This window comes from Plecotus auritus (genome assembly GCF_963455305.1).
Source record: "Plecotus auritus genome assembly, chromosome: 13".
Lineage (NCBI taxonomy): Eukaryota > Metazoa > Chordata > Mammalia > Chiroptera > Vespertilionidae > Plecotus > Plecotus auritus.
In genome coordinates this window covers 26,265,769-26,279,097 of record NC_137779.1, presented here as the reverse complement: position 1 = coordinate 26,279,097, position 13,329 = coordinate 26,265,769, and the positions used below count along the sequence as shown (strand labels likewise).

Below are 13,329 nucleotides of genomic sequence, written 5' to 3'. Positions count from 1 at the left end.
ATCTTCTACCTCTGAACCCTTCTGGGGGCCTTTGTTGATGACCTTCTCATGGCACGTGGTGTGTCTTGTGTCAGGGAAGGGGTTTATGTTTTCCCTCTGTCTCCCTTCCCCAGCCTCCTGTGTTTGTCCCACATTATTCACTGAATTTTCAGCCGTAGGCTCTGTGTCTGACTTAGCTTGTCTAGCACAGATGTTTGCTCAGAGTGGATACTGAGTATTTACTAGATTTCAGGTAACTATTTTAAACCAAATAAAAATCAAGTGTTGGACTTGCCATATACTTAGAGAGAATATATGTCCGTTGTAGGTCTATCAAAATGACTAGCAAAATCTAAACAGAATTGAGGGAATGGCTGTGAGTCGGGGAATCGGGTTTTGCTTGAAATTTCAGTACACACATTTCACATATATTCTATAATCTTGTGTTGATATTTACTGATGCATGTACTGGCAACAGCCCCAGCAGATCATTTATTTTTAACTTGCTTAGTGAAATCTGGGTTGGAAACTTACATTACAAAATCAACAGCTGAAATTGAGCATTCAGACTCTCTTAAGTTGAAAAATTAAGAGATGAAGGGAGTGTGAGTCTTTTAGAAACTGCTGTGTTCTTGCAAAGTATTACCTTTGGTTGAATGTGGCATATACCTATTCCATCTGCATCCCAATACATTTTAAATAAGAAACTGTGTATGGGGAGTTGATATGTAGCACAAGACTGTGAGAGACTATTTTTAGAAATTGAGTTTTCAGAATGCCTTTGGTTGTGGGTGTGTGTGTGTGTGTGTGTGTGTGTGTGTGTGTGTGTTTTAATTCCCTTACATTTGTGTATATTTGTTTGTCATAGATACAAGAAACTAGTTCTTGTGGATAACATGGGCTGATTGCTCACCATTCCAGTTAAACATGCTGGGTTTTGTTTAGTTATGTTGTGTGGCTTCAATATACATTACTCTCCCTTAGGCCTCATCCACATACCTCAGCGTAACCTAATATGTGTCGTTAAATTAAAAACATGATTTGAGTTTGGGGGCTTCATTTATAGTAAGAAATGTGAAATGCAAGGAATTCAGTGAATACACAAGCTAAATACAGTTAGGGGAACATTTCACAACTATGTTACAGATGAAATTTAAATTATGTAGAGATGAGTCATAATTTTGTGTTCTTCTGTTAGCCCCTGGTTTTCATTTTATAGAATTTCTGATTATTCTTGTCTTTTGGTAACCAAGCATATTTTACCTTTTATTTTCAATTATTCTTTAAAATTTTTATGCTTTAATCTATATAAATCTTGTGTTTATCAGCAAAATAATTCTATTTACTGGTAGATTAGGAGTGTTAATCCTGTTTTGCCTGCTTTATGGTTATTTTTTTCAACTGATAAAGAGCAAAGATTCGGAAAACATATGTATTGTTTAAGGCCCTAGAAGAAGCTTTGTCCTGCCCCCCCCCCCCCCCCACCAGCAGTGAGCCTTCTTGAGGGAGCCCCTTTGGGTTTTATGGATCCTAAAACATAGCTCTGACTGGGGAGGGGGGGATCCCAAATATTTGTCCCATTAAGATTTTTCACATTTAAAAGTTATGCATTTTTTTCCCCACAAGAATATTTCTGATAACTCTGCATATATACTTGTTTTTGCTTTAGAAGTTTAAGATTAGGAAAAATTAAATACGGACTGCACTAACGTTATATATTAAAGATCTTAGTTCAGTTTTCACCTTGATTTTATTTAGCTTTGATTTATTAAATATCAAAAACAAGGAAGGCAGGAAAACATTTATATTGTTTATAATCAAAGAGAATAAAAATTTGAAATATTACCCAGATAATTTAGAGCAAAGTAAATTTTTGTCCTAAAATACTCAGCTGAGGGCAAAAAGTTTTTATAGTTTATTTTTTATGACTATTAGTTTTTTTTATATAATGATGTTTATATATTAAATTTTGAAAATAAAGAATTATACATAGGAGAGACTAAAAGTCAATTATAGTCTCACTGTTTAATTACTTATATTTCCTGATTCATTTAGTTGATTTTGTTACAAATGTTTCTATCATAGACCTATTTATATTCATATTAAGCTTTTTTGTCCTTTTTTACCTTGTTAATCATTCATTTAAAAGATGGTTTCTACTGGCTATTTGCATAGCAGGCCATTGTTTCAGTACATGTTGAGTTTAATAGTCCAGGTTTTTGTTGTTATAAATAAATCTACAGTGTTGTTATTTTCTTACTTGATGAATTTGGATACATTTCTGAAGGCAGAATTACCAGGTTAAAAGTCTATGGTATACATAGAATATGGACAGCTTTGAGGTTTTTAATTACATGGTATTATTCCACCCCAAAAAGATGGTGCCAAGAGTATTCTTTTAGCCTTTATTTACTGCATCTGGGCAATTTGACTACTTTCCATTTTATCATTGTAAGCATAGAGACTTTAAAAGTTGTTTCTATTATTTAATCACTTGTTTTAAGATCATAGCTCAAACTAACAGATGAATTGCATCATTTTTAGGATTGGATGAGACCTCCAATATCACATATATTCATAATAATAATTGAAGAAAAATATATAGCTTCTATGTCCTCAGCTTTCTCCTGGGGATATTAGAGAGTGTGTGAGGTATTTATACTGTGAAGAATTAGGCCAAGAAATAAAGGCAGCAGGCAGTTTATTATTTATTTTTCAAATATGATGGTTTTATTGATTTTAGACAGAAGGAGAGGAAGAGGGAGAGAGAAACATGGATCGGTTGCCTCCTGCACACCCCTTACTGGGAATTGAACCTGAAACCTGGGTATATGCCCAGACCAGGAATCAACCTGGTGACCTCTCGGTGCATGGGACTTAACCAACTGAGTCACACTGGCCAGGGCTGAACTTTTTGTAAAAAATAATTACTTGTAAGTTAGATGGAAAACAAATAGCAGATTGAGACTGACTATACATTTTAGATCTGGGGAAGATAGCTTAGAAAGAACTGGTTCTTTTTTGTCCTGTCCTATCACTTAAACTAAATTTTATAGGCCATTATTACTTAATACATTACCAGTATTACTGTAATTGATTTGAGCAGTCTGCCAGACTCACTAGAAAGAATGTGAGAAACAATGTAGGTAATTGTTGAAGTCAACATGTGTGCTCTGTTCTTGGAACCCAAGGTTGGTATGGGCTTGTTTGTATTAAATCTAGCTTCTTCTTTAATTAGAACCATGCTCGATCCTGCTGTTTTTATGAAATGGTGGGAGAATTTTGAAGAGTCGGTGTCCTACTTGAAATACCCAAGGCTTTCCTTTAGCACAAGGTGTCTACTGGTTTGGGCTTTGGAGTTACAGTATCAGCAGCCCCTGCTGAGTAGGACCTTGGAATATTTCATCTGGTTCTCAGCCACAGAGGAAATTCAGCCTGAGTGTGTGGGTGGGGAGAGGGTTGTTAATAAGCCCAGGAATAAGGGAGGGTGCAAAATCATAGGACGTTTTAAGACAAGGCATTGGATGTCAAGGCCACGTGTGTTGCCACCTGTGGCCCTGGGCTGACCGTGACTCTTGAGGAGGAGCTACGTTCACTTGCCCCTACTTTGAGTGGCATGGAAGTGGAGGATGGAAAGCTCTGATAGAACCCAGCCTTTCATTTTACTGACAGAGAAGGGAGGCCCAGAGGGGTTAAGGATCCTTCCTGCCTCACATAGGAAATTACTTTGCATAATGGGGACTGTTTGGTGGGTGTATGTTAGTGCTGTAGTCTACAGGTATCCAAATTGGGTTTCACATGAAGGTCTTCAGTGACACTCATTGGATTAGAGAGGACCTCAACACTCGCTCATTGCTTATTGGAAAATGATCTCTGAAAGATCGGTTTTGTCTTTATTTCAGGAAGGCTGGGCACTCAGAAGCTATCTGTGTGCTGTGGAAGACACACAGGAGAGCATGGGTCCTGCAGGTCATGGAGGGGTGGGCAGTTGCAAATATGTGGTTTTTGCCCAGGGCCAAAGCAGCCACAACAGAAGGGTGGCCCTTCTGGGAGATGGTTGGTACCAAGAGCAGTGGTTTTATCATTGCTTATGAACATAATTACACTCCTCTCCGTCAGCCACTTCTGTGTCCTCTGGCAATACCTAGCACAGATTGGGTTGTAAATGGCACCCACTTAACACTTAACTGAATTAAACTTGTTCATAAAGTATGGGGGTGTGAGTGCGTGCGCACATTTACCGAATTTTCACAGTGGTACTCTGTTTTATGGGAGGGGAATCATGGAAAAATAGAGCTGAGCTCGCCAAGTTCCTCTGTTGACATAGAACTCACCTGGAAAAGGATGGTTTGCTGTATGTAATAATCTTATGTACATGCTTATGGTGTTAGCCCATTGATTTAACTCATGTACCAGCTCATTATTCAAAAGTGAACTGTTACTACAGAAGAGATTTTCTGATAAAAGTTGATCAATCATTCAGGACTCTAGGACATTGAGTTCTATTAATAATACCAAAGTAGAATTTTTTCCATATATCTTATCCTTAGAATTCACTTGAAACTGGAACATTATTGAGAGTTAGGGGGGGAATGTGGTCTGGTGCTATGATTCCACAAGTGAAGAATAATCTTGAGGTTTTAGAATAAGACCTAGAAATTCATAATTTTTTTGAATTCATGTATATGTGGCTAAATAGAATATTTGTTCATACAACGAACTTATTGAAAGCGGGATATGTGAGTGAGTTGAAACTGACAGGAAGTGACAGTGGCACGCTGTGACTGATGCTGGCATTGTAATGTCTTGAATGCTGTGTGAAGCTGAGAACAATGGTAAAGAAGGGGAGAGCCCTTGGAAAAGGCTGCTTTATCTTTTCACTCAGTAATTTGGTTTTTATAAAAAGGGGCCCCAGAGTGTTGCACACGACTTTCTACTCTTTTAAGAAGCTTTAATTTTTTTTTTCAAATTCAAAGTGGTAAATATGACTCTCTGAAAGGATGAGGGAGAGAGAGAACTAACATGTATTATGCCCTTGAGTTCTACCAGCTAAGCACGGCGCGCACACTGCCTTAGTTAGGTTTGAGATGTAGCTTTCATCTTGTAAGTACACCGCATTGGGGCTTAGAGTTTACAGCCTGGCCCTTTCCCTACCTAGACCATACCTGCAGCCCCTCTCTGCCGTCTGTGATTCTTTGATAAGAACCTGCCTTTTGCCCTAAACTGAGCTCTGCAGGTAAGACCATGTCTGCATTTGCTTGCTGCTGTGAGCCCATCGCAGGCTCTCTTCCGGGTCAGCTCAGGAGTCTTTTGGTCTTTTGTACACACCACCTTGGAAGCTATGTGCTGCGAGCTCCTGGTTCAACCCCACAGCCACCTCTTCCCGTAACTAAAATGAACATGCTACTGTCGGGAACCTACTAAGGCAGAAGCCTGCACTGAGTGTCACAGAAATGGTCAGGAATACCATGGACCAGTCGCCTTGCCCAGTTTTTATAATCAAAACTTCAGAGCTAGCCAAAAAGCCGAAAGAAGAAAACAGCGAACACCTCCACGTACATGCAACTTTGCATATTTGTTTTCCCCTCTCTTCTCACTTTTCCTCTTCCTCTTTCTCCCTCTCTCCACACAAACACATATTTAAAATTTTTTTGCCTGAATCTAAAAGTTCTGTGAATCTAGGGTGGCATAATCTGAGGATCCAAATTCTTATTGCTCCCTTATGTGTTCTTGGGAATGTAAATTGTAGACATTATATTTTGTTTCTTTAGTCTCTTTTAATCCAGATAACCCACCTACCCTTCTCCCTCATTCTTTTTTTAATATATATATATGTGTGTGTGTAGGATGTGTACATATACATATATGTGTGTGTGTGTGTGTATATATATCTATATATATATATATATATTCCCCCCCCCCTTTTTTTTTTTTTACCATAACAACTCTTGATTTGATTCCCTGACTTCACCATTTAAACTATCAGGTGTAATCATTTGTGGATATTAAAGTCGGGGTGCTTGGGATTAGCCTTCGAAGACTTGATGCAGATCAGTTTTGCTGCTGCATCCCGTTGTATCTCCCCCTTCGAAGCATTGGGAACACCTCAGCTAATAAAACACGGCCACCCCACTTGCCAGTGTTTGAAGACACGGAAGACAACTAACTTGATCGTTTCTTATTGTGCCGCAGCACATTCATGGGGGGAGTACGATAATGGCTTTATGAGGACACTCAGGTATTAAAGGCTCACCGTGGATACGATGTGAATAGAATTTGGTGTTTAATATGAAATCTGAATGGTGTAATTGGAGACAGAGCAATGCGCCTATTAAACTGTGGAGTCAGGAAGTAACTTCGTCTGTGGAAGGACGGTTGCAGCGGGGGAATTCTGCTGCTTTTGCTAAAAAGATTTCAAATATCCAAATACCTAAGTTAAACACACATATGAGATTATAGTTTTCTTCATGCATGTCTGTGATGTCGTTACACAGCAGTCAGTTTTAAGCAATACATAAATATCAAAGTCACGATTTCTCCTTTTCAATGTTCCTCATCTAGAAGGAGCTGGCAAACAACCCTGACTGTCCTCAGATGTGTGCCTATAAGCTGGTGACCATCAAATTCAAGTGGTGGGGGCTGCAGAGCAAGGTAGAAAACTTCATTCAGAAGGTAAAGTCTGTTAAAAATGCAGGGACTTAAATTTAGCTTAAGATTTGAGGTGGCTATTCATGGGATATTTTCTCTGTTACCACTTCTTTTTTCTCATGAGGTAAAAATCACTGTTCCTATATCAAATCTCTGCCCTTCTTTCCTCCCTAGAAACAGCCCGGACAGATGCCAGCAGAGGTTTTAAGGGGCTTGCTTTAGGGAAGACTAGATTTTTAAAAAATATATATTTTTATTGATTTCAGAGAGGAAGGAGAGGCAGAGAGAGAGAGAGAAACATCCATGATGAGAGAGAATCATTGATCGGCTGCCTCCTGCATGCCCCACAGTGGGGGTTGAGCCTGCAACCCAGGCATGTGCCCTTGACCGGAATTGAACCCGGGACCCTTCAGTCCACAGGCCAACGCTCTATCCACTGAGCCAAACCGGTAGGGCAAGACTCTAACATTTTTTGTTCAAAGTGCTTTCCTGATGGTTTGCCCCGCTCTTCTGTAGAGAGCCTTGTCCACATACAGCATGGCCCCAAGGGGCCTGGTGCCTCAGCATTGGCTGAGGCGCTCCTCGTCCCAGCTCAGCTCGATGCCCCTCCCCCCTCCCCCAGATCTCTCCCACATACACAGCCTTGTGTGCTTTGCACTCCTTTGCGGCATGTCTCCTTTTGGGTCTTCGCTAAGAATAGTTACACTCTGAACCTAGGGTAACATAATCTGAGGAACCAAATTCTAATCACCTTTTTTATGACTTCTTTATTAAAGTGGAAGCTGCAGGGACAACTGATCTAGAATGAAGAGAGAACTGCAGTTGTATAAAAATAGACACGATTGTAAGCACAGAAGGAATATGAAAGTTTTTGGTATTTGCTTTTCCTATAGGGTGAATGTGTATCCCATTATCATTATAAAAAAGCCGCTTTTGTATCTCTGGAACCCACACGGGTTGCGGTGGCAGAGTTTCACCATAATTTTTTTGCTTTTAAACTGTAACTGCTCAAACGCTTTAAAAAAAAGCATCTTAAAGCCTGGAAACTGATTATTCTTGGGCCTGCTTACAGTTGGCCCACAGTAGGCACTCTGTAAATATTGGCTTCCTTCTTTCCTCTTGGATCATAATAATAGATTAGCAATCTAGTTCTGATAAATAGAAGTCACACATATAATTGATGAAGTCCCTTCTGTTCATGGGAAAATTGTAAAAGTTGAAGGCTGTCCAAAAATAGTAAAATACTCACTTTTCAGTACACTTTTCTCTCTCCTTGGAAAAGTTTAATAAAACTTAAATAATCCAGCAACTAAAATCACTAACTATATATATGGTTTATTTATATATGCGCATATATATATATAGGCAGTAACATTAGAGGAGAAAAATTAATGGAGTGTGTGTAATAATTCTTTAACTTAATAAAACATCTTATTCCAAGAACCCAGGACTCCTCTCTCAGGATGTTATTGTATTCTACCTCACAGTATTCCTTTGAATTACAGAAAAGTTAGAAATTTGAGTTGACCTTTGGTGATTGACATTTAGAAAAGGTAATAATAAATCAGGCCCAGCAAGAGTTTATGCAGGATTAGCATGTACTCATCACATTTTTTTTCAGTTTCTAGTAAATCGTACTTCCTTTGCAAGGAGAGACTGTTTCATATTTCACAAGGAAATCTTTATTTTGTTTTACAAAATGGTAATAGTATGAAATTAAGAATTTCACCAATTGACATAGTAGTCTTTTCAAACCAAGTGTATGTAGATTTCATGTGTTAATTGGGACATATAAAGTTCATGTGTCATTAATCTCAGAGTTTTACCATCTTACACTACTTTTTCTTCTTTGTTTTAAAAGCAAGAAAAAAGGATATTTACAAACTTTCATCGCCAGCTTTTCTGTTGGATTGACAAGTGGATTGATCTGACAATGGAAGATATTAGGCGAATGGAAGATGAAACCCAGAAAGAATTAGAAACAGTAAGACCTCCTGTTTTTTGCAAATTCCATAATTTTCCTTTCTAGTACTGTGTGTGTGCTTAGTAAGTATAGACTTAGAATTAAGAAGAGTATTATTAGAAGCCATTCCTTAATCTGCATATCCTTGTCAAAATCAAGTTTTTCAGCCACTAATATCTCTTCACATGTGCTGATTTCTCTTTTGTCGAGGATCTTTTCATAGAAGTGACCAGAGCTTTCTTGATTTAGAATGTTACCTGTAAGGTGTCCAGTTGTTTGTAAATTCTGTTTTATGCATTAGTGCTCTCTGATGGTATCAGGTTCGCAGTCCTTGTAGATGCACTTTATCAGGCCAAGTTGCCTTTGGCTCATTTTGCTTTCACAGGAAGTTACTAATGTTAGCGCAGGAAGCCCTAGTTACCTGTCCTGTAGAAAAGACAAGAGGAGTGGTTTTATCACTGATTCCAGAAAAGCCTCCTCATTTCTTTTTAAGCTTTAGGCAGAAATACTGGTGATCCTTGGCCTGGAGGTCAGCCTGCCATGTTTCAAACTTACAACCCACCCAGCCCCTCCTCACCACGACCAGTGAGCAGGCCCTTGAGTGCCTGAGCACCCATTTCTCCCGCAGACAGGTTCCGCCCGACTTCCTCTTGCACGTGTCTGCTTTTGCTTTGGCTCTGGGCTGCACTTCTTTTCCGTTGAAAGTCAGGCCCCATGGGGGCTATGAGCCCCAGGAATGTCCCGGGTAGGCTAGTGGTTTCCATGCAGTCACCCAAAGTCCTGCCAGCAGTCTTCATTTTGGAAGCCCTGCAGGCGAGAGAGTTTGACAAATGCCTGTGTGTGAGGCAGGAACTCCATTTAATCACTCGAGAGTGGCAGCAAATCAGGTTCTTTGGCACAGAAAGAAATCTATTTGTCTGGCACGGAGCATCGTAAAGAATCTGTTTAAAATTGCTTACTTTTGGTGATTACGGCAGATCTGCTTCTAATTAGCTTTATACAAACCTTCTGAAAGGCCTAGGACATACTTTCTTTATAAGGCAATAAATGTTATAACCTTATCTTATACATAAAGTAAACTTCAGGCAGTCTCCAACTTATGAATGGATTTTGTTCCAAAAGTTTTTAAGTTGATTTTTTGAAATTTGGAACATGATTTCCCATAGAGAAAACAATATAAATTGGGGTTCAGTTTCTAGGCCAGACCATGGAAGCCTCGTTGACATCAGTTTCTTCTACTACTCGTCTGAGTTCTGGATCTCAGAAATGGGGTGATCGAATGGCAAGCCTGGAAGACTGTCACTTACCCCCTTATTTTTAGGGTGGCCCAGTCAAAATACTTAAACAGGCAAGAGTAAGTCAGGGTATTTCCTGTCCTTCTCCATGCCTCTCACCCACTTCACCCACTTCTGTCTTCCCTGACTCGGAGTCAGGTGCCCTTCAGTCGCCCACCACCACCGCTCCTCTGAATCCCTTCTCCGCTGCCTTGCCGGTTTCACTCCCTCCAGGAGTGCAGGCCCCAGCGATACCTGCTGGCTCTTCCTCAGCCCTTGTGAGCAGCTGCTGGCGGCCGAACATTAAAAAGAAAGCAGCATGGTTACCCTCATTCTCACTACACTCATGGTACAGCTTTGGCATCCCCAAAAATGATTTACCAACACCTCGACAGAACTGAAAATAGACTTATTTTTATTGTTTTGAACTCTCAGGAAGGAGGCTTTTTTTGTGTTGATTTTTATGTTGAGGAGCTGACCACAGCATGAGGAAGAGCGCTCACAGTTGCAGAGTGATGGGTGGAGCCCTCCCTGGTTTGGGCTCCGAACTCTGCCTGTCTCTGGACCCCTTGGATGGAACTTGGCTGAGACCTCTTCCTCCCCCAGGGAGGTATCCTGCTTCCCTCACAAGTCCTCAGTCTCCTGATAGCTGAACACAGAACAGCCCCCAAGTTACCACGACGAGAGCCCTGACACGGAGGTGGAAACTCGCTCCCGCCTGTGGCAGGGGCCTGCAGTCTCCGCCACTCCTCCCTGCAGGGCTGTTATTTGTGAGTTGGCAGTGACACTTGGAAAGGGAGGTGTGAGATAGGCAAGTAGTTTCACAGAAGCCCAAGTTATCAGAAGCTGTCATCATTATTGCACCCACCTGACTCAACCTACCTCCCCCCGAAAGTTGGTAGGAATCTATCATTGGTTCAGGGTTGGGGGTAGACATTTCAACAGCATCTTAAAGGCAAATGTCAGATTAAGTGCTGATCATCTTCACATACAATCCCATTTTGGTTATTTTGCTCAAGTCATTGGGTGGGGGATGCTCTGTTCCACAGCTAATGGTTGGTTCGTGAGCGTCTTCAGAGTCTGGGCAGCATCATGCCTCTTGGCCAAGCTGCCTACCCAGAAAGCACCGCCTCCTGAAGAGGCTTAAGGCTTTCAAGTCCTCTTCACCACGGAGGCATTCCCCTTTTCTTGAGGTCCTGTTTCCCTGACACCTGATGATAGAATTAGTTACATTGTACTGCTCTTCTTAATTCTGAAATATTTTAAGAATTGGATTTTTTCAAATGGCTTTTGGCCCTGGAGAGAAGGAATAGCATCGTGAGAGGTTAGGCATGAGAGGAATGCCACCGCCCGTAATCCTGCAGAGAAATACTGGGTTTAGGCAAAGCAACCGAGAGAATCCTTTGAGCAAACTTTTTGCGTTTGTTCTCAATTCGCACTTCTATGGGGTTGAAGGAGAAGGGTTGAGGTTTAGAAATGTGTTTGTTGTATTTATTCCTTTTCTGTTCATTCCTTCCCTTCATTTTCTCAGTGAGGTTTTTACTTGTCTGTAGGTTAGTGTTATGAATGCCTGTGCTTTCTGATGCATCCCTGTGTCTGTCTGTCCTTCCTTGTTTCTCATGCATTGTTCCTGTGCTCGCTTGTTCTTCCTTTCCACTTTCCTGTTTTCAAGAAACTTTCCATAAAGAACTTCTCGGAGGGACCTTGGTCTCAGAAGCCACGGAGGTGGCCATTCCTCATGGCATCCTGCCTGGTCCAGGGACTAGAGAAGGATGAGCCAGACCATCTGGGCATTTTCTCACCTCGTATTGGTGAACGGTTCATTTACCCTTGGCTGTCTTTGACAACTTTACATCATCAGTCTGCAGACCTTTGTTTCCTAGATTCAAGCATAGGTACACATTTTTTATGCTGTGCAAAAAAATCTTTTGCAACATTTTCTTTAGTCCAAGATTACGAAAAGGGCCTCAGAACCTCATTCTCTATGTGGAAATGGCTATAAACAGGCAGTGGTCACTTCACAATCTCTTCTAGATCTTTTTTTCTCCCTTTGCTTGACTAACCCAATACAGAGTCTATGATTTCAGCAGCTCATGCTTTTATTTTACGTTTAGATGCGTAAGAAGGGTTCCGTCCGAGGCACGTCGGCTGCTGATGTCTAGATGAGTCCCCTGTAGGGTCAGAGACAATATCAAACTGTGTAAGTGAAGACCTGGGTAAAAAGGATATTTGAAAACCAATACCTTTTTAGCAATGAGTAGTTAACTCGCCGAGAGAGGCTAAGTGTTAAATGTGGTTTAATTTTTGGAATGTAAGTGATTATATTTTAGAAATTGACAGTAAACGCTCTTCTATAAAAATGGAACAGGTTGGATTTAGTAATCCCTAACTACTTCTTAGTGTTAACTGGGTTAGAAACCAGCTGTCGATGGCCAGTTAATTGATCTATTTCTCAGTGGAACCTTTTGTGGTTAGTAAGGAAATATTTTAAAGCATTTTAAGTCAAAGACCTTTTATCCCACACGATAAGGGTCAACCTCAATAATTCATTTTAGTTGAATTTTTTTTCCTGAACACCAGAAAATCATCTTTTATGTTGACTCGTCAATTATCTTTATAGTTAGCGTTTTACTTTAACTTTTATTTACAGTGTAAAACATGTCTATGGTCTTATTCCTCTAAGCCAGTGGTTCTCAACCTTTCTAATGCTGCGACCCTTTCATACAGTTCCTCATGTTGTGGTGACCCCCAACCATAAAATTATTTTCGTTGCTTCTTCATAACTGTAATTTTGCTACTGTTATGAATTGTAATGTAAATATCTGTGTTTTCCGATGATCTTAGGCTCTACCACAGGTTGAGAACCGCTAGCAGGGTCGCCTAAGACCATCGGAAAACACAGACATTTACATTATGATTCATAACAGTAGCAAAATTACAGTTAGGAAGAAGCAACGAAAATAATTTTATGGTTGGAGGTCACCACAACATGAGAAACTGTATTAAAGGGTCGCGGCATTAGAAAGGTTGAGAACCACTGCTCTAAGCACAAATTTATTTGCTTAGAGATTTTTCTAGAGGGGATAAAAGAACCTCAAAAATCTACCAGTATTGAGACCAGTGTGAGGAAACAAAAGCTGACAGTACACTGTTGTCATTTGCTAACATTGAACTGCGGTGTTTATTGAGGAAAACACAGGACAGAACATTCTTGTCACTCCACTGTAGTTCGTTACTGCCCTTACATGTGATACCTGCTCTATAGTCATAGAACATGGGAGACCTGACGTGTTCAGTAGTGAAGAGATGTAGTTGTACCAAATAAGAATGAATGAACCCTGCCAGGATCCCCCCAAGCCCTTTCTTTAAATTCAGTGTTCCGTTTAAAAAAAAACATCAACTTAATATTTTTTGTTAAGTTCTTCTAAGTTTCTGTGATTCGTATTCACTTCTCATTTACTTTCC

General features: G+C 40.3%; 1 protein-coding gene across 2 annotated transcripts in view; it reads left to right on the top strand.

Moving 5' to 3' along the window:
- Positions 1-13,329, top strand: part of PITPNB (phosphatidylinositol transfer protein beta) — a 60,468-nt gene that overhangs the window by 46,609 nt on the left and 530 nt on the right. Inside the window, exons 9-11 of one of the 2 annotated variants that reach the window (XM_080649838.1) lie at positions 6,541-6,651; positions 8,489-8,611; positions 11,979-12,064. In XM_080649838.1, the coding sequence (XP_080505964.1) occupies positions 6,541-6,651; positions 8,489-8,611; positions 11,979-12,026 (282 nt within the window). In that variant the 3' untranslated portion in view covers positions 12,027-12,064. The remainder of the gene's footprint in view (positions 1-6,540; positions 6,652-8,488; positions 8,612-11,978; positions 12,065-13,329) is intronic. The other variant, XM_080649837.1, reaches the window with a different exon arrangement.